This window comes from Meles meles, chromosome 6 (genome assembly GCF_922984935.1).
Source record: "Meles meles chromosome 6, mMelMel3.1 paternal haplotype, whole genome shotgun sequence".
NCBI lineage: Eukaryota > Metazoa > Chordata > Mammalia > Carnivora > Mustelidae > Meles > Meles meles.
Window position 1 is genome coordinate 4,958,022 of NC_060071.1, and position 23,817 is coordinate 4,981,838.

The window sequence follows — 23,817 nt, forward strand, 5'->3', positions numbered from 1 at the left end:
ACAACCTGGTCTCTTCTCACCACTCCCCACCACCAAGCAGTCCCCAGACCCGTGTCACATCTCAGTCTCCGTAATTACCCCCCACTGATCTCACGGCTCCCGATCTTGCTTCTGTTCAGCCCCCGTCTACACAGCAGCCAGAGTGAGCCTTTGCAAGTCAAGTCAGGTTGTGGCGCCACTCGGCTCCAAACACCCAGGAGCTCCCATTCCGTGCAGGTTCTCCTGATCGGTGGCCCCCACCCACTGCCTCGTCTCCCATCACTCTTCCACTCTCGGCCTTGCTCACTGCTACCCACCCCCTCCCCGGTTACAGGGTCCAACTGGCTCGCCTCTAACACACGGTGCAAGCCACTCACCTCTATTCCCTCACTTTCTTTTTTTAATTTAAAAATTTTTAAAGATTTTATTTATTATTTGACAGAGAGTACAAGTAGGCAGAGCAGCAGGCAGAGGGAGAAGCAGACTCCCCGCTGAGCAGGGAGCCCGATGTGGGGCTCGATCCCAGAACCCTGGGATCATGACCTGAGCCAAAGGCAGCCACTTAACAGACTGAGCCACCCAGGAGCCCCTATTCCCTCACTTTCTGTCCTCACATTACCTTCTCAGCGAGGCCTTTTCTCCCTCCCTGCATAAAACAGAAGCCTCTCCCCCGGCGCTTCTGCCCCTCTCACTGCGTTTAGTGTGTAGAACCCACTGCCATTGACAGGTTACACACAGAGGACTTTGTTAGGTGGTGGACACCCTTGCCAACCCCCAGGAGAACATCGGTTCGTGACTTATCTGTGTTAGTCACTGCTGTGTCCCCGGTTCCTAGAATAGTGCCTGGTCTGGAACCAACGCTCATTAAATATTTATAGACAAATACACTAAGTGCTCTGGGTGCCGAGAGGGGACCAAACACCTGTGGCTGGGATATGGCAAAGGCTTTATGGTGTGAGTGGCCCTGGAACTGGCCATGAAGGGTGGGCGAAATTTCAGAAAATGTAAAGTTCGGTGTCTGCCCCTCCCTTTCACGGCAGGAGTCACACCCCTGTGGTGACCTGTGTCCCTGTCTGTCTCTTCTAGACCCACATCCCACGTGTGCAGGAATTCTGTCTTCCCTGCTATTGTGTCCCCGGCACCTAAGTCAGGGCCTGGCCCAGAGCGGTCACTTACAAAACCCTGGTGGATGAGGGAGTAAAGGAGTGAGGAAGGGAGTGAGAGAGCAAACAAGCAGGAGACCGACGGGGCCGGCACGCCTGACGCAGGAACCGTAGCATCAGCGTGGTGGGGGGGGCAGGCAAAGGGCACGCCGGGGGACCGCGTCCAGGAGCAGGGAGCACGGGAGGCGAGGCTGTGGTGCGGTCCGCCAGGAACAAACTCTGGGCAGCCCTGACTGTAAAGCGAGCCCCATGTTTCCACTGTGAGCTAAAGCCCTGGTTACATCACCGCGTGGGGCCAAGGCCGGCACAGGTGTCCTCTCCATCCTGTGTGATGACCTCATCCCTCCAAGGGCCCGGCTCTGAGCCTCCCAGCCTCATGATCTGCCCAGTAGGGCCTTAACCTCCAGGGCATCTGAGTCCATCAAGCTGGGGCAGGGTAGGAGGTATGGAACGGACCCTGCCAGCCCAAGGCCGAGTTCTCAGCCCCGTGATGTCCTCTGATGCCTCTTCACCAAAGGGCCGCCAACCCGGCAGCTTGGGGCTCCGTGGCAGTCGTGGGTTTTTAGAAACAATTCTGTTTGGACAGAAAACATTTCCTTGTGCCCTGGATGATATGAACCATATTCTAAAACACACCAAAAAACAGGAACGGTCCTTCCCTCCCAGCTGCACACACACTCCTGCCCATGCAAGTGTGTCCACACATGGGCACTCACACACATTCGGCCCTGGCCAGGAGAGCCTGCAGCGGTCCCGCAGCCTGGGCCTTTCCCCGTTTCCCCTCCCCGCTTTCCGCTGAGACCTCGGCTTCACAGGCGACAGGCCTAAGTCTCGAACCGGACTTGGAGACTTGCAGCCTTGTCCCAACCAACCCCAGTTTGAGAAGCTCGGGTGGAAGAGATCATTAATGATGAAACCCAATGTTAGAGTTCTCAAAGAGCTTTCGAACGGTTCCATCTGGCCCTCCTCACAATCCTGTGAGGATTCTTAACACTTACTAAGGACTCACTATGGGCCAGGTACTGAGCTGAACGTTTCTCTTGTGTTATGTAATCATCACAAAAATCCTACAAGGAATGTACTGTTATTGATCCCCAATTTAAAGAAGAGGAATTCAGAGCACCTGGATGACTCAGTCAGTTAAGCATCTGCCTTTGGCTCAGGCCATGATCTCAGGGTCCTGAGATCGAGCCCCATGTTGGGCTCCCTACTCAGCCTGCTTCTCCCCCTCCCTCTGACACTCCCCCTGCTTGAGCTTTCTCTCTCTCTCTGTCAAACAAATAAATAAAATCTTAAAAATAAAGAAGAGGAATTTAAGGCCCATGAAATGAAGATTTCTGCCCAAAATCATCTAGCTGATGATATGCGGAAGAACCAAGTTCTAATCCCTCTTTTCTACAAAACAGGCAAGTCAGGGGTTTTAATCTGCGTTTCACACAAAAGAGAGACAGGGCTCTGGGATGTAAAGTGACAGCCAGAGTCACAAAGCACCTGGCTTCCTTTTCCCTTTACTGATGCTCTTTCCGGTGAGGATTCTGGGACCAATATGTAGGTTTGTATTCCCAGCATTCATTATATTAGACTCATTTCTCTAAGAAAGGTGTTTCTCTGGAACTTGGTTCTGTCTAAAGGCTCAGTCACCGTCCAGTGTCTCGGGCTGCTTCCGCCTCCTGCCCCAACGTCCATGCACACATCCATGCAATACACCAACACAGAATCCACAGAGTTGAGGAGAGTGGGGGAATGGGCCACCACGCTGGACGATGACGGGCAACATCAAAGTAGCATTCTGACCAAGGGAGCCCTGGGGGAGACAGCCAGAAGGCAGAGTCAAGGTCTACCATCCCCCTCTCCAAGAGGGAAGAGACTCTGGGATGTATAATCCTTCTCCAAGACCCCAAGGACTTCTCTCAGAGCTCAGTCAGCAGGAGAGTCCCTCATGTGGTCTAGGTTCCGACCCCCCCCCCCCCCAGAAAGCATCACCTGCTGCTGGCAGGGCCCTGATGGGGCTGCCTCGTCACAGTCCAGTTTAAGGAAGGAATGCTACCAGCAGGATGGGAGGAGGACAGACACAGGTGGTCATTTTACCTCCACGGACACAGGCCGCGATCACCACGTGGTCTCCCGTGGAGGCCGGTCTCAGCTACAGACCTATCTGCCATCTACTCCTCCCGATCAGGAGACTCAGCTCCTGTCTCCTTTCTTGTCTGCTTTTTCTGGATCCTGCTTCCCCCTCCCCCTTCCTTCTCCATACAGACTCCATTCTCGCCTTGCTAACTGGAAAAGCCTTATTGATGGTGTACTATGGTGATCACAGAAACTTCCTCCTTAATCTACTGCATAACACTCAAGGGACCTGAGATTTTTTTATGTGTGGGGGGCAAGGAGTGGGGAGGAGGAAGTTAGGCACAACAGGGGACTAAGGTATGGACGTTAGCAATACCTAGAGCTCTGGAAATCTTACAGCCCCAAACGGGAGTGCTAGAGACCTGGGCGCGGCAGGTGCTCCTGAGCAGAAAGAAGACCGTGGCCTTGGTTGGTCATCATGAGACATGGATGCTGTCTCAACGGAGGGGATAAAGGTTTGCTCCTTTGGGTTGAGCTTAAAACAGGGCTAAGCTTCATAATGACGATTGGGGTAGTTGAATAAAATGCCCCAAGATTCTGGAAATCAGACTCCTGTCTGGCTTCTCCAACATCGCTCTCAGAGTCCATGGCTACAATGGGTAGAAAAGAAGAGGGAGAGAAGGGAGACCCATCCCTGATGCCTGCCCCTCTCAGGCGGCCCAAGGCCCCAGAAGCAGCTGCGGCTGAGAGGAACAGGCATTCGGCCAACAGGTACTGAGCACCTTCTTTGTGCTTTTTCCAGAAAGGCAGCCTGTGCCTGGTTTGCACTCTGTCCTCGCGAATCTCACAGTTTTCCTGGATGAGCAGAGAAACAGATACAGCAAGAGATTTCCATGGCAGTGCTAGAGATGGATGATGTCCTAGAGGATAAGCCATGTGGTCTGGGCTTTGACAGATGAGAAGGAATTTTCCAGCAAAGGAGTAGGCTTCTAGTTAAAAAGACAGAATGAGCATATCACCTGTTTTCACTCTCTTCACTATGAGTACTCTAATGAGATTTTTTTTATTAAAAGACATAAAACCACAGGGAAGGGGAGAACAGATGAGGTAAGCAACAGGAGGAACAACAGTCTGAAAGTCGGAAAGCAGATGGACAGTGGACACAGGCTCTGCAGAGCCTGGACAGCTGAACCCTAACGTAGCAGTGGGGGGATGGAGAGCTACCCTTTGAGCACTGGAAAAGCCCCCGAAAGGCATAACTGCAGGCAACCACTTGGGGGAAAGGAGGAGAGGTTATAAGGTGCATGAAAAACCATCAGATCTCTGGATTCCCTCACCCACGCCATACCACTAGGTAACGACTTCTTCCCGCCCCCATGGCCAACGGTGAGGATGATTATCTGGAAAGGTAGATTTACCCCGAGGGTAAGCCAGCACAGCTGAGGGCAGGGCTACTCTATGGGAAACGAAAATGTAGTAATTGTATGCATAAAATAACTGCTCTCTGATGAGAGCCCACCCAAACGTACGATCTGCATGGCTCCTGGAAAACCTTTACCCGCCCCCCCCAGGCAAGATAGGGGAAGAGTATTCACTAGGGATGCTAGCTAGCCCAAGATGAAGGGATTAAAGAAACTCGCTTTCTCAGTTCCCACAGTGGCTGCCAGATCTCCCTACAAAGAAGTCCCAGGTTTTCAGGACCCTCCTGCTTCCTCAGAACCAACAAGCAGATTTTTGGTCTCCACTCTTAACCATTATCTGACAGCTAAGGATCGCTAGGTGTCTGAAGACAGCCTATACATAGAGGACTAAGGATGAAAACAAATTGATTAAAAAAAAAAAAAGCAAATCGGAAGGAACTCAAGCTAAGTAGGGAGAAGGAAACTTTTAGAAAACTAGCATTACTAGTATTAGAGAGCTAAGAGGAGAGAGTACATTCATGAAGAACAGGATGCCACAGGGGGGGAAAATTAAGAAGGTCTTAGAAATTAAAAGCCCAGTGGAAGAGTGGAAAGAGAACACTGAGGAAATCTCCCAGAAAGAGAGCAAAAAGACATATAGATAAAAGGGGAAGAAAGGAAAAGAAAAGAAGAGAATGAGTCCAGGGGAGCAGATATCCATGTAACAAGAGTTCCAGAAGAAAAGAGCAGAGAAAACAGGAGGGACAAGCCAACATCAAAATGATCTCAAATTTCCCAGACCTACAGGCCATGGGTTACTAGATTGAAAGAGTCCAAGCACGCCTCAGGATGAAAAGACACCCATATCAAGATACTTCCTTATGAAACATCAGAACATTCTTACAAGCTTCCAGAGCGGAAACAACAAACAAGAATGGGGAGTCAAACCTTCTTCCTGCTCTGAACACTAATGTTGGGAGAAAGAAGACAATGCAACAATGTCTTCAAAATGCTCAAGGACCATTCTTTTCAACTTAGAATTCTATAATTCCATACCTAGCCAAACTCTCTATCAAGAGTAAAATCAAAAATAAAAAAAAAATTTTTTTCAGTCAGGAGTTGTCTAACATTTATTTCCCACATACGCGAAGAAGCTACCAAAACAAGAATGTAAATCAAGAAAAAGAAAAATGTGGGGCACCTGGGTGGCTCAGTGGGTTAAGCCTCTGCCTTCGGCTCAGGTCATGATCCCAGGGTCCTGGGATCGAGTCCCGCATTAGGCTCTCTGCTCGGCAGGGAGCCTGCTTCCTCCTCTCTCTCTCTCTCTCTGCCTGCCTCTCTGTCTACTTGTGATCTCTCTCTGTCAAATAAATAAATAAAATCTTTAAAAAAAAGAAAAAGAAAAATGTGGACTATAAAAACTGGGAAATTTATCACAGGAGAGAGGTAAAGGGGACACATAGGACAATGGTAAAGGGAGATCCCAGGATGCCAAGCGTGCATCAAGTGCAGAAAGCAACTGAGTCACTCTGGAGCGGAAAGGCTCGAAGGAGAGATAGGTGGCGAGTGTGTCATCCCACGCCTCCCGTTGTCGTACCATCTCTGGTAGGATGTCTTCGTACGTGATGACAGTATTGAAGGATGCAGTGCAGAGAAAAAACCAGGAAAAAGGACCATATGAGATCCAGGAAACTGAATCAAACCCAAGAGAAAGACAAAGAGAAAACTTAGGATAACAGCTGTGTGTCTTTGTGTGCCTGGGTGGCTCGGTGGGTTTAGCCTCCGCCTTTGGCTCAGGTCATGATCTCAGGGTCCTGAGATCGAGCCCCGCATCCGGCTCTCTGTTTAACGGGGAGCCTGCTTCCTTCTCTCTCTCTGCCTGCCTTTCTGCCTACTTGTGATCTCTCTCTGTGTGTCAAATAAATAAGTAAAATCTTAAAAAAAAAAAAAAAACAAGAACAGCTGTGTGTCTGGTCTAAAAGGCCACCAGTTGAAACAGAAGAACAGAGATCTCCAAGAGAGAGGTCTCCAAGGAAAGCAGCTGACCAGAGGACTGATGACAGTGACCTTGTAGGAAACTGTAGTAAGAGGCTACTGAATGGGATAAGAAAACCTAGCAATAGATAGCAACAAAACAGAGCAATTAAATGAAAAATTAAAGAAATACTAACAAGTAAAAACAGAAGAAAGAAATTTAATTGTAGTATACTACAATCTTCAGTTATGAATAATAGTGCCGAGAAATAAGGTAAACAGTAAATATTGATTTAAGCAAAAATTATGACATAACTATATTGAGAAGATAAGTGAAGAGAAACAGAGAAAATGAAGACAGAGCTAATTGCCTGTCCACTGTAACAGGAAGATCAGTTAGCAAGAAAACCCGAAGTCTCAAAAGTTAGCAACAGTCACATTATTACTCAGCATTGTGGAAATGTATACACTTATAGCTAATTGTATACACTAATAGCTAAATATATACACTAATAGCTAAAAGGGGAAAACAGTTGCTTCGGGGAAGACAAACTGGTGGGAGGAGTGGACGCTGTACTTTGATACACGCCTGCTAGTATAATTTGAAGACGCACGTTATGTGCATGTATGCATTTGATTACATAAAAATTAATTTCCTTTAAAAAGAAGGATTAAGGACCTTCGATATAGGGAAAATAGCAGACGTAAAAGCATAAATTTGTGAAAGAGCCAGGTTTTTCCAGAAAACCGTTAGCGCCACAGTCACAAAGCAGGCATAAGCAAGCAGCCTCAAATGCTACAGAGAGCAGAACTAGCATTTCCTCCTCACCAACTTCGTGGACTTTGGCAAGTCACCTAACCTATTTTGGGTTCTCCATAAAACTGGACTAACAATAGCACTTACTTCACCAGGTTTTGTAAGAATCCAGTGACAATGGAAACAGATGAATGTTGCAAAATGGGTCATGCCGCGCAAATATAAGGGATATTGGCAGAGGTCTGAGTTCCCTGGAACAGACAGGGTTCCCAGCCTGGAGCTCAGAGGCTTCTGGGTCAGGGTGAGAACTGCCTGGGGGAACCCAGTCCCAGAGAAGCTGTTTAGATGGCTGGGGCAGACAGGTCCCCCAGAATCAGGGCATGTCATACCTGGAAACCACCAATTCCCTTGATTTACTGGGGAAAAGGGGGGGCTCTCGGAGGGAAGCTTAACCTGGGCCCTTTGGTCTGATGGCTGCACAGCTGCAAGGGGCAGACCTGCAGGCCCACAGACAGGTCAGGCTGCTGTGGCGGGAGGTCTGGAGGGGAGGCCATGCTCAGGGCCAGCTTTCCGGTACACCCACCCCACCCTCCTCCCTTCCCAAGGACCATCACTCTGCCTCCTGTTCTGCCAAATCCGGCCATGGAGCTCAGGGAAAAGCGAGTAATAGTAATCTTCATCTCTAGCACTTACACAGTACTCACTACACCAGGCACTATTCCGAATGCTTTGCAGGTTTGAAGCAATCGGTCTCACAATAATCCTATAAGGTTCCTACTATTATCATCCCCACTTTACAGACGAGGCACTGCAAGGTCGTGCAAGGTTCTGCAACCTCTTCTGTATCACATAACTGGAAAGGGGACGGATCCGCCTTCCAGCCAGGCGGTCTGCAGCCGGAAGCACTAGACATCACTGTCTCCCAGGCTTGACACTCCCAAGCCTCAACACACTCAACTCTAAAATGGGGATATTTGGGAAGATGACCTCAAAAACCTTTTTCAGCTGGAGAGCTTCTTCCCTTGCAACTAAGATTCACCAGGTGTCTATGTTTGCCTGAGGGTTAAGAACCTTTACTGAAGAGAGGTTTTGAAAAAGAGTGGGGCGTGTATGTGGCTCCAGAATGGGAGGAGAAACGGACCCCAGCCCACTCAGGGAGATTCAGCTGGAGAGAAAGCTAAGGAAACAAATGTGAACTTGCCCAGTTTTGTGCAAAGAGCCAACCCCTTCTGTGCCTGGACCCACAGCCCTCCAGGACCCTTCTGTGTGCAGTGACCCTGGTGTGGATCGTACAGAGGGCTTCATTACCTGTGACGATGCAGGTGAACTTGGCGTCACTGTCCTGGGACACAGCCCGGGACTTGAGCGTGGTCTCGAATAGCGGCTGGGTCTCCTCTGTTAGCTGGGCAATGATGGAGCAGAAGGTGCTCCTAGGAGAGGCAGAGAACTTTTCAGAGTGGTCTTCCCCCCACACCCCACCTAGATACCTGGTATCGCCCAGTTCAGACTGGTGTCGTCCAAAGCAACTTCAATCTTACCATATCCACCCATCATCCCGTGGCCATGGCTCCAGTACCTGAGCAAGTCTTTCTTCAAGGGAGCCAGATGTCCTGGCCAGGCGGGTGGCAGGGATGGAACCGAGGGGCTGAATGGAATCCTGATCCAGACCCATTCCAATAGGCAGGCTTCTGACCATGGGCCAGGCTCCTAAGCATGCTGAACCACCAGCCCTGGCGTCCCCTTCCCATCCTTGTCCGAGGGCCTTGCTTTACCCTCTACTGTTTGTCTCCAGGAAGGCTCGTGCATGGGCGTGGCACACATTCGGACAGGCCCAGCCTCGGAGATGAAGACCCTAGCACAGCAGGGCCTCCATCCATGCCAAAGAGGGAAAGCCGGTCAACCCTCAAGGAGACACAGTTCAGGGGCCTCTCCACATGTTTGGGCTCCGAAGAAATGCCCCCGAATGTATGAGTGTAGGTCGTAATAGACAACGAATAAGCCAGCCAATGCCGGGGGTCCAGATCCAAGGGTAGGCTCTCATTCATCGGGGCGTCAGGAAAGAGAGTCTGCTCTCGGACCCTCTCTGGATGCCACATGCTCGCGTGGATACATGGCTTCCAGCTCCGAGACCAGCCAGCGGGACTGCCAAACCATAAACAGACTCACCCCTGCGAAAGCCAGGACTTTGAGTTCCACTGTGACGGTCTGCCTCCCCAAATTCAAGAGCATTTGCAGGCTCTTGGGAGTCCAGCGCAGACTCACCGACCCTGCTGACAACATTGGGTCCCCTCCTTCCCAGGCAGGGAAGCAGACCACCATGCCAAACCCTCTCACGGGCCAGCAGAGACACAATGCGTCCCTAGGCGTGAAGCGTTAACCACACAGCCAGGTCGTCTGGTGCCCAAGCCGTGCCCAGCCCTCCTCCCCCAACTCAGACAGCCCATTGTGAGCAGCAGGGGAGAAGTTATGACGGTGACCGTGAGGGGAGAAGTGACCAGAAGCAGGAGGGTCTGCCTTTCTCTGTGCCCCGGAGGAGGGGCAGTCACCCAGGCAATGCGTGTCTGCTTGAGCCCCTTCCACCAGGGGCAGCGGGGTCTGTGGGAACGCGGCACCAAGGGGCTACGACCCTGTGCTTTGTGGGGAGGAGCCTCCACACTCAACTCCTCGCTTCTGGGGCTGTCATTCTGGACTTGAGTTTGAGGAGAAACGTTCTAGCCCAGGAAGTGCATCTGGAAGCAGTGAGACTTCTGGACCAACAAGCACTCCAGCCGTGGCGTCTCCACGGGAATGCAGATGCCTGGGCCTCCGGGGAGTTGACAGGAGCCCTCCCCGACAAAGACTACCCAGAAAGGGGACCCTAACTCTTCACACACCCCTGAACGCTTGACCTGGGCCCGAAGTCCGGCTTCTAGGACACTCCCTGGGACGCCCTTATCTAGAACTCCTCTCTCATACGCAACTTTTCCTTCTCTAACCCATTCCGGAATCCAACTCCCGGACACTCAGGAACACAACATCTGAAAACGTTTCTTGCTGCTCTCACACTAAGACAAATTTCTGACTTCGGGACATACCAAACCCCAACCAACAGCTGCCCGAGGAAACTGCTGTGCCCAAAGGAATTGGACTTCCATGATGTCGCAGCTAATTCAAAACATCCCTCGTTCCGTCCCCGCTCCAGAACCTGAATCCTATCTTACTCGTGAACAGGAGCCTGGATCTAATACCAGCTTAGCCTCAAGGGATGGAGCTGCTTGGACGAGTCCAAGGAAATAAGCTACCGGAAATGGGCTACCGTGAGAAAACAGGGAAAGTCTGCTTCGAGGAAATTTGCGGAGGCAGTGCTCGTGCTAAATATTCAGCAGCAAGTAGTTATTTTGTGTCCGTACTGATTTTGAACAGGAAAGAACACTCATCTTCTCAAACTTCCCACACTACATTATAGAAAATGTTTGCGTGGAAAAATCACACGTTAACTGTTCAAAGGCATGGCTAGCCGAAAGCCCTCTGGGAGGTAAGTGTGGAGTGCATTTGGGGAGATGGGGGAGTCCCTGCAAAAGCTGTCCACTGAATGTCACCTGCTTTCTGTCCCCTTCCTCCGGACCACTCTGCCGGACTCTGGATGCGCTGCTTCCAGGGTCCTGGAAAGCCAGAAGTCCACACATCTGGCAATGGTCTGGTCCCACTCTGACACCTCCAAGTCTTTCCAACTCTGTGACTTCATAAGGAGATCACGGCCTAATCGTGTGTTTCTACGGAACACCAGCATCACTGGTGAACCTAACTGGTGAACTGGAGAACCTAATGCTGCCGTTACGTTTGCTTCTTTACCCTGCTTTAACGTCTAAGGTCCTTTCTCTTTTAGCCCTTGGCACGCCCTTTGGAATTTGGCCGTGATGCCCTCTCTTCCACCCACCCAGACCCTGAACCAACCCAGAACAAAGGTTCCGCAAGGCTTTCCTACAGCCGAGGAAACATGCATGGTAGGCCCTAAGCGTGTCTGTGGACATTATTAGCTAGTTGGGGACCGTCTGGCTCTGCAGGAATCTTTCTCTGTGTACAGAAAGTGTAGGTACCTCTCCCCAAATCTACCACAGTCTGGGATGAGGCCCAACTGGTGGGAGAGAGCCCGGAAATGTTCCCATTTTATGAAAGCTCAGCCAGCGGTAGGAAGCTTCCCCAGCTCGGGATGAGAGGACAGGCACTCTGTGGGTGAACCCTGACGGTGGGCCTGCTCGGGTCCTGCCCTGCTTCTGCAGCGGGCTCTGGGAGCAAGCAAAAGCGGTAATACACGAACACGGTGTTCCCTGCCCTCAAAGAGTGCACGGCCCTGCAGGGTGGACAGAGCCAGAGGAGAGGGGAGTTAGAGAAAGAGGTGATCGACGAACTGAAGGGACTCAGGAGGAGGCAATTTAAGGCAGGAACCGTGGTCGGGAGATCGGCAATAAGGTGTGCAACCCAGACGTGGCATGACAGATGCGGTGGGGACCTTGGATTGGGAAGTGGGCCCCATGCCTGGTGGCTCGCTGTCCGGGCCCCGTGGTGCCTCTCCCGGGGGGCACAGAGACATAGCAGCAGGCACCTCCGGAAGCCTTGCCTATTTCTGGGTCCCCAGATGCCTTTCAGTGACCCATGCAGGCATCAGCTCTGGCCCCCGTGGGACCCTTCCGTGCTCACACTCCCCGCCCGCCGCCCTCCCGCCCTCCCCTCGCCCCATGCAGCCTCCCCCCGATAGTGCACAGGCTGTCTCCCAGAGGCCCTTCAACGCCCAGACCCAAGAAAAAGAAGCAGTCAGAGAAATGGAATGCAATGTGCGTTTACCTTCCAGAGCTGGGGTGAGACAACCGGTTGCTTGATAAGCTAAGCGAAAACAGCAAATGGAATCATTAGGCCAAAAAAGCAAGGAAAGGAGGCGACGCCAACAACATTCGGCAGAGTATTAATTGGCCACCATCTGGGGCCCAGAGGCTTTTCTATTAAAAGGGACCAGCTGTCTTAGTCGGCCTGCTCTGGTTAGCAAGTGGCCTCACCCCCAGACAGCAGCGGATCTGAAACGGAGAGCTCATTAAATGCAGCCGAGTCCAGGGGGATGGTTAGGCAGGAAGGAGGCCCCTTGGGCCTGCGCTTTGAGAAAAATGCGTGCCAGGCACTTGGGTCACTGGCCCCCAGAGAGGGGCTCAGGGTTGCCTGGCATGCTTCCGCACCCCGCAGCCCACCAGCCTTGAGGGACAGCTCCTGCTTCAACCCTCGGCCTTTGGGGGAGAAGAGCCCCCATTCCTAGAAATCCGCTAACACGCTGAGAAGGAGACAGGTGGCTGGAAGAACACCCATTAATAGGTTAAAGTATGGTTAAAGGGGCCACACAACGCAAACCAGCTGGAAGAGAAAAGAAGAGGAGAAAGACAAAGCAGTTAATTCAGCGGGAACCAGGAGGCACCCAGCTCCGTCAGACCAGCACACGGCCCGTGATGATGCCCATAGGCCTTGATCAGCCCTCCTACCCCAGGGCAGCTCAAAGTGGACACTGGCCGGGGGGGACATCGGCCACTGGGGGCAGAGGACCCACACAGGGACACCATCCCACTTGCCTCTCCCTACACCTTTCCTAATACGATCACCTCTGGGAGAGTCTAGGGCCACTGTCCCACGGCCCTTTGGGAGACCTTGGGGCCATTCCCTCCACACTGGCCCCCTTTAGCTGTCCCTACGTCTGCATCTCCAACTAGAGCATGTTCCACTGACAGCCTGTCCCTTTATAACCAAAACCCAGAACTCCTCCTCTGCCCCAAAACACGGCTTCCCCCACAGGGCTCCTGGGTTTGTGGCCACCTCCAGAATCCTCCCAAACTCCCAACTGTAAATCTGCCCTTTTGGACTCCTCCCTCTCCTCCAGCTCCCAAGTGCAGCTGGTCAACAATCCTTGGTCTTCTTTCTCCCTTTCTCGCTACTCCTGCTGTGTCCTGGTCTAGAACCCCCACGGCTCCATTTCTGAGGACCACCTGGGCCCCCTTCTCCTTCCCCATATCACACCACTTTCCCTGAAAAAGATGTGACAATCCCCCCTGTCGAGTCTCAACTCCTTAATTGGGCAGCTAAGGTCCTCCTCGATCGGCTCACACCCCCATGACCGCTGTGGTTCTCTACTTCCTAACACCCATGTTGCACTGCAACCAGACCTGTCCCTAACTGCCATGGATATGTCCACTGCTGGCCTCTGAGCCCGTATTTCCATTCTCCCTGTGTGGAAAGCCCTCCCTCCTTCCTTCTGCTCGGCTAAACCCTGTCTGCCCTGCCTTCAGACCGAGCTCTTTCTGTAGCTTTCCTGCTCCCAGCACAGTGCTCAGCAGACAGCAGGCATCCAACAGCTGTTTTTGTGGAAGGGAGAGAGAGAGAGCAAGAGAAGGAAGGGAGAGAGAGGGTATGCACGAGCATCTTTCAAACAGGAAGGGTGCTGCCCCCCAGAGGGAGCCGCTGCTCCAGAGAAGATGGGAAGAGCAAGGACGCAGCTGCCTTTGCTCAGAGCTTTAAAAATCCTCTGGAGGCTGCGTGGGCAGAACCTCCCATGGTTCCAAGACACTGGCCAACTCCATCCTTTCCTGACCATGAACTTCCTTTGCCTTTCTCCTCGTAATTGAGAGATTTCTCCTCTGTTGGGTCTGGATTTCTTCCCTGGGAAGGAGAGGGAGAGAATCAGCTCTCTAATTCCAAGAGGAAAATGAAAGGTGCCACCTGCAAGCAGATAAGACCCTGTGCCGGGACAGAGACCCCGCCCTGGCTCTCTCTAGAGCTGCTCGTGCGCTCTGTCCCCTCCTGCTTTCTCTAGGCCTCGGCCTTCCGCTGTTAGCCGGGTCAGGAGGGTTCCTGCGCCACGGGGGCACCTTATCTTTAGCCGGTGGGAGCTCTGCATATGGCCTGTTGACGGGGCCAAAGCTAGGCTCGGGGCTTCACCCAAGCAGGAACGTCTCCTTTTACTGACCGCGAGGGGGTCAGAATCTGAGGGCATCAAATGTTGGTGCAAAAAGTCCTAATGAGTTCTTAAAGCCACCTTCATTGTATAGAATGGGGATGCAGGACCCGGGAAGGAAGGCTCTCTTGGTAAAGCAAGAACATGAGCTTGGAGGGAGCCAGGACTGGCTACGGAAACCAGGGTCTCCCATTCATCCTGGCTTTCACGTATTCTGGAACATAAAAGGCTCTTGGAAAGTCCTAGCCTGATGACTCAGTTTCCCCAAAAGCCTGAGCCCTCTTGCCTGACCCAAGCAGAACAGAAGAGGTCTTCCAAAGCTGTCCGTAGTGAACATATAGGTTCTGGGGCTTCTCTGAGCCCAGGTGGGCCAGGCTTTCCAAGAAACGCAGGGGCAGGGGTTTCTGAAACTTCTGAGTGTCTCTCCACCTGAATACAGTTCCTTACCCTGCTCTAGTCCCCCATGCCCCACCTTCCTAGAGGGATGAGGTCCTAGAGGGCAGATGTCCTATGAAGCTGGACCTACAGGGATACAGGAACTATCTGATGCTGGACCTCTGACCCCGATGGGCACTGGAAATACCCTTGAGCTGACTACAGTCTGGAAACCACCTCAGGGCCGTGGGGTGAAGCGAGGGGAGACAGGCACAGAGAGCCAGGTTCTAGACCCGGGCCAAGGCTTCTGGTGGCCCAGCCCCCAGCCCAGCTGTCCATCAGCTCCCAGAGGCAGCCCATCCTCACTAGGCCCCCGAGAATGACGCCTCGTGAGCTCCAGGCAGAATAGGGAAGGCGGCGGATCTGGACATAGACCCAGAAAATGTTGGAGCCAAGAGTGTGTGGAGAAGAACTTGCCTGTCTATCAGGGCTCTGGGATAGTCAGGGTTCGTCTGGAGGCTGGAGCCAGGGACAGCTGGCCAAGTCCTCAAGGGACCCTCTTTCTCCTTCATCTCTTGGGCCCTCTTCCCATCCTCAGAGGCAGTCAGGCCGTTGCGAGGGACAGAAGACTGCAGGGTTGCCCGCTCTAACGTGAGAGTCAGGCCTTGCCGGGGAACTGGGAATCGCTCCCCCCACCCCAACACAGCCATTCACAGTCCCATTCTCCCCTCTTTGGCCAGAGGGTTTTCCAGAGGTGAGATAAATCTGGCCTCCCTTGTCCCTGAGGACCTATGGAGGTCCGGAGCCAGCCAGCAGGGGCAAACGAGCCCTCTGTCCCACTGCCGCAGCCTGGCCTCCTCCAAACGCCTGATGAAAAAGACGGTCCTTTTAAGAGCTTTCATACTTAGGTGCAAGGGGACTTGGGCCAGCCCCTTCCATCCCGCCTGCAGTGCTCAGGCTGCGACACTGCCTTGTGCTCATCAGGTAGGCAATTAAAAATCATCTACCATGCGTCCGCTCAGCGAGGGAGCTGTCCTCTCGCCCGCTTTTCCTCTGCCAGTCCAGATCCACTGCCTTCCCTGTTCTGCCTGGTTTTCAAGCCACCCCTCCCTCCATCACTGCTTCTCTTCTGTGTGTTCTCCGGGTGTTGACAAAGGCCAGACGCTGGAGGCAAAGCCCAGGCGAGTGGCGGAGTCGAGTTGCCGTGACAAGTGTGGGACAAGTGTGAGGCTCCCGCAAGGCACTCAGCTTCGCCACAGATGGGAACAAATGCCCGAGGTTCACTCCAGTTTTTCCATAGAGCCAATGTTTCGGAGGAAGGGGCATTCTTTCCTGGCAGCCGGGGGCCTCGTCCAGTCTGACTCAGTCACTAACACCAGCCCTCAGCCCTGCCCCAGACATGTGACACCATTTGACGAGTTTTATGCAGAAACCGGTTCCGGTTACATTTGAACTTTTCCAACTCCAAGGTCAACAGAACTCAGCCAATTCACGAGGAAGTGCCTGGGACTTTTCCTGAATGTCCTTGATGTCTGTTTTTGTGCTGTTTTAGGAACGGAGGACAAGAGGTCCCCAGACAGCTTCTCAGATGAGTGGCTGTTTTCTGCGTAAGCTACCACAAGCCAAGCTCGGGGCTGGGACACAAGCACAGCCAACCATCACAATTCCCTTTGGAAAACCGGCTCCGGTATTGGTGGGAAACAGAGCTGCCCAGAGGCGGGCAGGAAATGTCCATCTCCGTGGCAGGGCACGTGTCCCTGGGTGTCTGGGTGCCTCTGAGTACCTGTAGGCCTCTCTGTTGACTGTGTGTCTTTCTATCTGTGGGTAGTCTAGCTCCTAAAACAAAGAAACCCCACCCCTAATTCTTGGCGGAGTGGTACAGACAGGGCTTCACAAGCTGGACCCCTCCCTTAGCGTCCCACTCCCGCAAGCCGGCAGGGTGCTTGGCTCCCTCCGAACCACAAGCTCTGATTCTCCAGACAGGGCCAACCAGCACCTCTGTCCCACCCCTGCACCTGCCCAGCACCCACGAAGATCCCGGGGGGAAGACCCAGCCCTGGGCTCAGAGGAAGATCTTATTTGCCCAGAAAGAAGAACTTGTTTCTTCCCGGTGAACCCCACCCCGCACCCCCCAGAGCTAAGCAGCCCTCACTCAGGGTGGTCCTGCCCTCCCCTCTCACACCCCACCCCACACTACCCCCCAACTCCCCCCTCCCACCAGGCCCCTACCCTGCGAATGCTCCCCCCCTCCCTTCCAGCCAGGGAGGAATTTCACCACTGCCTTTCCTTATCGCTCCCTGTGGAATCCGAGGCCAGCGAGTCGCTGAGTATGGGGCGAGGGAGACGAGGCGACGAGGGTGCCGAGAGGCCGAGGGGGAAAGGGAGCCAGGTAGGGGGTAAGGCAGGCCTTCGGGGACCCTTGTGAAATCGCCCCCAGAGTATGGCCCGTTTCTGCTCTCGAGCCTCCCGTTGCCAGAGGCCGGAGGCCCCGCAGGCCCCGAGGGGTCAGGACGAGCCTTGACGCCCCGAGGGCCACCGCGCCCCGGCCACAGCCTCAGGTCGCAGGCCCCAGGAGGAGGGCGTCGCCTGGGCCTGCGCCCGCCCCCAGCCGGCCCGAGGGGCGCGCCACTCACCTGGTCTCGGGCCTCACGCTGAGCAGGTAGCTGCGGCTGGCCGGGCTGGGGATCCACACCGGCCCGTCGTCCTCGCCGTCGCCCCCCGCCCCAGACCGCCCGCCCGAGCCCCAGCCGCGCCCGGGGGCCCTGCGCGACCCCATCCCGCCGCGGGACGCGCTCCCCAGGCCCCTGCCCTGCCGGCCGCCGCTCCCGCCCCGGCTGACGCGCGCCCCTATTTATAGCCCCGCGGCCGGGCCGTTGTCACCTGCTGCTGTCCCTCCCCCGGCCCGCCGAGGAGCGCGGCCTCCAGAGGCGCGGGGGGGAGGGGGCGCCGGGCCTTGCCGGAGGCGGGGACCCCGCAGCGCTGGCCCGACGCGCCCCAGAGCCGCCCGGGCGTCGCGGCCAGGGCCTCGGGAGGCCTCCCGCTGTGCCCCAAATTCCAAGCCCCAGGACCCGGGCTTCCTGCCAAGCTTCCTTCCCCGGCTCCCGGGGCCCTTTCGCCGCTGGGGAAGCGCGGGCTCCCCGGCCTTCGCGCCGTGGAAGGTGCAGAAGGACCCGAGAGCTGGTGGAGCGGGCCGGGCGAAGGCCAGGGGACATCGAGCCGCCTGGAGCCTGGACTCCACGCAGTGGGTGCCGAGGGAGCCAGCAACCGGTCCCCTGCTTCCTGGTGGCAGCCTCCGCTGACCCTCGCCTTGCCAGTGACTGTTGGCCCACGACTTAGACGAGCCCACACATCTCCACGGAGCCCCTCTGGATGCGTCTTGGGTTCCCTTTCCATTATCTAGCATAGATCAAGGGCTCGGAAAACACTTCTAGAATAATCCGAGCTCCTACTCCACACAGCCTGGATTTCTGGGCACCTTGGCCGGAAATGGCATAGGCCTAATGCCCAGAAAACTATTCAATCATGCAACGATTTCCAAGAGTAAGAATGTAAGCACTGACTGATCCTAGTTCTGAATATTGGGAGTGACCAATATTTATCCATTCTTTTTCTTCTCCTTTATCCGTGGAAGCATCCAGAAAGTGCGTGGAGCTGGGTGGCTATGGTCATTAGGAGGTTAGAGCAAAGGACTACCACCCTTCTGTCCCACAAGTTGCACGCATGTACATTCCCCCTTGTTTTGGAAATGGCTCCCCCACTCCGCTCCCGGTGTGGCCCCACCCACAACCGCCTCACTCCTACACGACTCCATCCCTGGCCTCTGTTGGCTGGCAGCTGACTCATGCCAGGCTCATTGTGGTACCCGGCTCCCTGACCACAGAGGTAAGCATCACCCCCAAGCTGTGCCAGTGGGAGTCCTTCACCAAGATGTTTTTTAACTGGAACTGGGGGAGAAAAGCGGCCTTTCTGTGCTGGAAAGTGGTGAGCTGTGAGGTCTCAGCTCTCGGCAGCCATGCTTCCTGCCTGGTGGAGGACGCCAGTCTGCAGGGAGGAAGAAGGAAGTTGACCACAAGAGGAGCAAAAGCAGGGGGCTCAGAGTCCTGATGGCTTCAGGTCTATCTCTGCAGGTGTTCCTGAAATCCGGCTTTATCCCTGACCTTCTTGTAGGTCGGCAGTCTGACCAGTTTGTCAAATCTGTGTACCAAAAAAGTTCTCTTTGCTCAAGCTGCTTCGAATCAGGCTTCTGTTGGGAGAATGTGAGTCTTGACCAATAACAAGACAGTTTCTCCCAGGGAGCCCAAATCCGTCTCCTGACCACATGCCTCCATTTCCCCTTGTTGTTGGCTTTCTGGAGGTGCACGTGTTAAAGCGCCTCAGTCATCCACATCCAAATCCTTGAAAGCAAGCTTGAAGTTTTGGTGCATTTAAGTTGTAGGAACACCCCTGGATCGTGCTACGGCAGTGTGCTACAGGTAGGAGTCACGGGATCTGTGCTTTCAAGAAACTTTCATCCAACAGGAAAAACAGGCATATAAATAAAATACAGTGAAGATGAAATGTGTAATTATAAAACTATGTGAGGGAGCATGAACGTATAGAGAGGAGAGCGGGTTGCTCAGGATTTGGGTTCGGACAGTTCACAAGGCAGTAAACTTGAGAAGGATTTTGAAAATTACATAGGTGCTCACCAAGCACACTGTTGGGGCAGAGGGGGGCGAGGACAGACAGAATATTCCAGATGGAGGGAACAGAGTGGGCAAAGGCATGGAGATACAGAACAGCCTGATGGGCATGTTGTTCAAGTATGAAGGAGGTGGGGAAATGGACAACTTAGGCCAGATCCAGAAGGTTTTTCTGTTCCACCAGGAAGCTAGACCTCCCTTTGAGGCCACCTCTCCCTATGACCATGGATTTGGTATCACTGGTTACCCAAGTGACCCTCTAATTTATGAATTTCCTTTTCAAAATTGACCCACACAGAGGTCACCCCACAACAACCTGCAAATGAATTAACACCTCCCTGGGTTTGGGCCCCGCTCGCTAGCAACAGCGTTCTCGCAGCCAAATCATTTCATCGATTCCGAGCCTGTGCGTGTTCAGCACGAACGACTGTTCACCTAAGTCTTTCCTACTCCTGCTTGTAAAGTCTTTTTTTAATCCCGAGTGCAAACTTGTACCTTTTTTTAGTTAAAGCTCATCTTCTTAATCTCCCACTCCCTTTCCTTCTTGTCTAAACCTTTGTGAGTTCTGCTCCTGTCATCTGCTCGTCGTGTGCTGACTTAATGAGCAGACTTTCAGGAGGATGGGGCAGAGCTGAGTAAGGAGTGCCTTGGCATTCAGGGATGGAGAGGTCAGAAAGGCACCTCTCTTTCCTCTCTAAGCTTTCAGTCTAGCAGGAGACAGAGGACATGTTGAGTGGTGTCAAGTCCTGGGCTGGGGGTCTAGACACTTGGGTTCTAATTCTCCTCCCCACTGAGTGTGACCTTGGGCAGATGGCTCCCCATCCCCGAGTTTTAGCTTTCTCCTTTGGAAAGAGGAATGAGGCATTCCCTTTCTGGCCTGTAGGTCGAGGCCGTTCCTTCAGCACATATTAATTAAGTAATTGCTAACGACTCGGTGCTGGGCGTTCTGCCAGGTGCCGAGGGTAAAGAAATGAAGGTGATAGGCTGTACCTCTCCAGCCTGAAAGAAAGAAAGAACCTCAGAGAGAAGCTCGTGCAAGCTGCTGGGAGAGTACGGAGAGCTCATGCTATTCTGCGTTTGGCAATAACCATCGTCCACAGTTTGCTATCAGATACGTGTACTGATGAAGCATTGTAGGAACTTCGTACTGGTGCCAGGACCCCCTCTCCTGGTTGTTTTGAACTTCCCAGGGCCCTGCAGTAATTGGGCGCTTGTGGTAGGAAAGTCTTGGGCTACTGTTCATTAACGTGTGTCACTCGGCTGGGGAAGCTGGTTCCTGTCCAGGCACGGCTGTGGCTCCTGGGACACCTGCCCACCCCCCCTGCCACCTGAGTCCCTCTCATCGCTGTCTACGTGAGGCCAACGTGCCTTGTGTTCCAGCTTCGTTTCAGCTCTTCCCCTTCCACTCTCCTTTGAAGCAGACATCACCCAACATTTACAACCTGCCAGGACACCATTCCACGTGCCTCGCCGTCCTCCCCCTGAGCTTACTGAGTTCAGGCCACTGCACAGGGAGCACTGCTGTGTACCAGGCCTGGGCCCCTGCCACCATCCCTGCCTTTCTAATAACTCAGCCAACACACTGGCAGCGGGTCCGCTGACCTCAGCCTCTTGAAGACCTTCACCCCCACTTCCCTTTAGCAACCCAGTCAAATGCCCATCACTTGAACCTCAGCAGAGGAATTTTTCCACCTCTAAAATGCCATTTTGTTATCCTTCCCCCTACGCAGCCCGCCGTCTGCTTTAAGGCAACTCCAGACCCCTAACTTGCCCTCTCTTGAGTTTCTCCTTGGCTCCTTTACCCACCGCCCCCCCATCCCTGTCTGGACACAAGCAGAGTGTGGGGAGGACAATGACTCTGATGACTGTACTCTCCTCAGAGGTCTCATCTCCCTGGGCCCCTGACCTTCTACTCAATTTGCCTTGTCAGTTCCTAACCTGGAATCTGGCTGTGGCTTCTAGCTACAAGGCTGGCTAACTCTGGTTTCTAACCTCAGTCCGGTCTCGGGCAGCTTGGCAAGCTTGCCCAGTTCCCCAGGCTGACCTTTTTCTTTCCCTAGAGCAATGGCTCCAAACAAGATTCCAACGTCCACTTTGCCCTCCTGCCTTGCAGTGGCCAACTGTTCCTTCAAAGTATAGGGGAACGTGAGACCATCGGGTAAGAACTTCCACTTTGAAGGAGGGCAGGCTAGCTAGCTGGCATCTGAGTCCTACGAACCTCTGCTTCAAAACGCACATTGTTCTTTAGAAGGTTCTCGAACACCTGCTGTCAGCTCTCCCTGCTCTCCCCCGCCCAGCCTCCTTCCTCATGACCCAGGAGGATGATTGTTTGCTTTTCCCTGACATAGTTACCCCTTCTTTCCCTTCCCTCACTACCTCTGCTCTCAAAAGAACTCAGAGGGAACCAATCACATTATCAAGCAGTAATGAGTTACTAGAATTAGGTTATAAAGGGCAAACTTTGGCCTCCTGAACAAGACAGAAGCAGCCCAATGAGCTGAAGCGGAGGTCAGAGCCAGGCCCGCCCAACAAGAGCGGCCAGAAGCCAGGCCCTGAGTGTTACAGTGGAGCTCCTGGGGGTCAGGGCTGGCTCCCTGGCCTGGAGCAGGGAGAGGTCCGAGTGCAAGAACATGCGGAAGGGAGGAAACGGGGGTGGGTGTCAGGGGGACCACTCAGGGTTGGCAGGAAGGGGACTTGGTCATCGCGTGGGATGCCCTCCACCTCTCGTTAGGAACACTCGTCCTCCAGGCAGCTCATTTCGTTTTCAGGAGGCTTTTCCTTTTATCGAGTCTTATTCTGTTGTGCCCTCCAAGGCCACACGGAGGAAGTCTGGAGTGGAGGTCTTTTTGATAGAAAAGCCCTGGAAAGCTGTGAAAATACTGATCAGGGGACACACCTCTTTTCCTGACGAATTATCAGGTTCCTGCAGTAGGTCCTTGGGTGGAACAGCCTGGAAAGCCCTACACCATGCCGGACGCTCCCCCTGGGAACAAGTCCCCCTTGCCAGTGCCCGCCTTAAGCTGCTGGACTGAGAACGTCCCGTGGCACTTGTGAGCTCTTCCGGGCACAGTACGGCTATCGTCCATGCCCTTCTGGTCGACAGACTCGAGATCTTATTTTGCTTCTTGCACCTGTGTGGACGCACATGAGGTAGCCCCCTCCACAAGTGATGGCGTAGGGACTGAGGTCAGAGGTCAGTGAGACCCTCCTTACGAAGCAACATCAGCTTCGGCTCCGGCCATCCAAGCTCCCCAGGCCTGTGGCCAATCTCAGGGCAAGTCATTAATAGCAGGGTAAGTGAATCAAACACACATCCACCCCTCCGGTTTCTTCTATTTTTCCTTCTTTTGATTGCACTCATTTAGAAGTCTCAGCCCCGAGCTCAACAAAGCCCTAGATTTCCGCTGGTCCTGCCCCCACCACTGCCCCCTCCCGCATGAGGACCTACTGCCTTCTGCTGCAAGCTGCCCTTCCCGCTAGGGACTCTGCAGTGCTCTGGAGTGCTCGCCTGACCTGCCCCCCACAGCTCCCAGCTTGGGGTCTGAGCCCCAGACCCTGGAGGGTGGAGACTCCAGGTTCTACGGCTCTGGGATGGGCTGACCACTCTGGCGCTCCAGGGACCGGAGATGTGGCCGCATCTGCGCTGGAGTAAGTGGATGCCAATTAAAGGATTACTGGCTGCGAGGAGCCACTCCTGATTCTGCTTTGATTGGAAGGGGAACGGGGGACTCAAGCACAGAGCTGCTCCAGCCCGGTGCCCTCCCCAACGCACTTACTCTGATTCCACAAGGGATTGGAGGAGTCAGGAATTTCTACCACAGATGTAGACCCTGTCCAGGATAAAGCAATCATGAGATGAGAGGGAGACTCTGTGGTCAGGGGGCAGCAGCTGTCACTTGGGCCCAGGACACAAGCTCCACACCCTCAGAGAGACCTGGGAAAGGCCCCTCCCAGCCCAGGCTTCTCCTGGTCTCCTTGCAGGGCAAACCGGTCCTCCTCCTCCCCTTCGAGTCTTTCTCTAAGGGCCCTTCTGTATCTCGGCCAGTCCTCAGCAGCTCCATCTTCTCATTTTTTGCAACTTCAAGTGGCTGCAAGGACTGCTCACCCAAGGCGCGGCCCTGACAGACCATTTCCGAGCTTGCTGGGACCCACCACGCTTCCTCCTAACGGGCTGGTCCTACTGTGTGAGCCCACCGCCACCGCCACCCTCGCCTGCCCAAAAAGTCAAGTGCCGTCTCCAGGCTCTAACCACTCTACCTGTCCAAACTCTCCTGCCTGCCCACAACTTTCTACCTCTTCCCTGCTGTCCCCTTCTCACTGCCCGCCTGGTCTGACACACAGTTTCCCTGTGTGGAAATCACATTCCAGAACCAGCCTAGGGTAGAAAATGCGAAGCCTCCAGCTCAGGCAAAGCGCTTCTTTGGAAGCAAAACCTACCCTATTCAGATACAAAAAA

The 23,817-nt window shown here is 53.8% G+C and overlaps 1 protein-coding gene across 5 annotated transcripts in view; it reads right to left on the reverse strand.

The window, feature by feature from the left end:
• The window catches only part of ALPK3 (alpha kinase 3), a 50,311-nt gene extending 32,748 nt beyond the window's left edge, over nucleotides 1-17,563 (reverse strand). For 2 of the 5 annotated variants that reach the window (XR_006818732.1, XM_046008797.1), the window contains exons 1-3: nucleotides 17,313-17,563; nucleotides 12,162-12,200; nucleotides 8,649-8,770 (exon numbers count right to left, since the gene is read on the reverse strand). Coding sequence is in view for 3 of the 5 variants with exons in the window: in XM_046008797.1 (XP_045864753.1) it covers nucleotides 8,649-8,770; nucleotides 12,162-12,200; nucleotides 17,313-17,455 (304 nt within the window). In the remaining 2 variants the exon portion in view is untranslated. Of the gene's footprint in view, nucleotides 1-8,648; nucleotides 8,771-8,878; nucleotides 9,317-12,161; nucleotides 12,201-17,312 lie in introns of those variants that run through there. The other 3 variants (XM_046008799.1, XM_046008798.1, XM_046008800.1) reach the window with 3 other exon arrangements.
• Between the last annotated feature and the right edge of the window lie 6,254 nt (nucleotides 17,564-23,817).